Genomic DNA, 420 nt, shown 5'->3' on the forward strand with positions numbered 1-420 from the left:
GCCCACCCGGGCTGCGGGGTGGCCAGCCTGGCTGCGGCCAGCGTGTTTCCGCCTGCAGGGCGATGCCTGCAATGTTCCCCAGGTCAGAGCCGTCCCCTGTGGTGCGGTACCACGGCCCCAGGGATGCTGCAGGGCCCCCAAGCCCCTCGCAGCGTCCCAGCACCGGGATGCCGGGCACCGCGCTCCCCTGGGGGTTTAGATTGAAGGGAGGGGGTCTGACCCGGCGCCGGGGGAGGGGTCCCTGCAGAGGGGTGGCGGGGGGGGGTGTTGAGCGGTCACCTCTCGGCTTTGTGTTGCAGCTCTGTCCCGTCGTCGACATTGTCGTTAACCTGGTGAACATCCAGCTCCTGGGCACCCTTAACGGTGCGTTCCCGGGCAGGAGGGGGGGCTGCTTCCCGGCGTTTCCCCGAGGCCCGGGCG

The 420-nt window shown here is 70.7% G+C and overlaps 1 protein-coding gene across 1 annotated transcript in view; it reads left to right on the plus strand.

Annotated features, from left to right (window-relative positions):
- LOC104127636 (BPI fold-containing family B member 4) overlaps nt 1-420 on the plus strand; it is an 18019-nt gene that overhangs the window by 6456 nt on the left and 11143 nt on the right. The window contains exon 6 of the mRNA XM_035895834.1: nt 300-400. Coding sequence (XP_035751727.1) covers nt 300-400 — 101 coding nt within the window. The remainder of the gene's footprint in view (nt 1-299; nt 401-420) is intronic.

This window comes from Egretta garzetta, unplaced genomic scaffold (assembly GCF_000687185.1).
Source record: "Egretta garzetta isolate BGI_Z169 unplaced genomic scaffold, ASM68718v1 scaffold316, whole genome shotgun sequence".
Taxonomy (NCBI): Eukaryota; Metazoa; Chordata; class Aves; order Pelecaniformes; family Ardeidae; genus Egretta; species Egretta garzetta.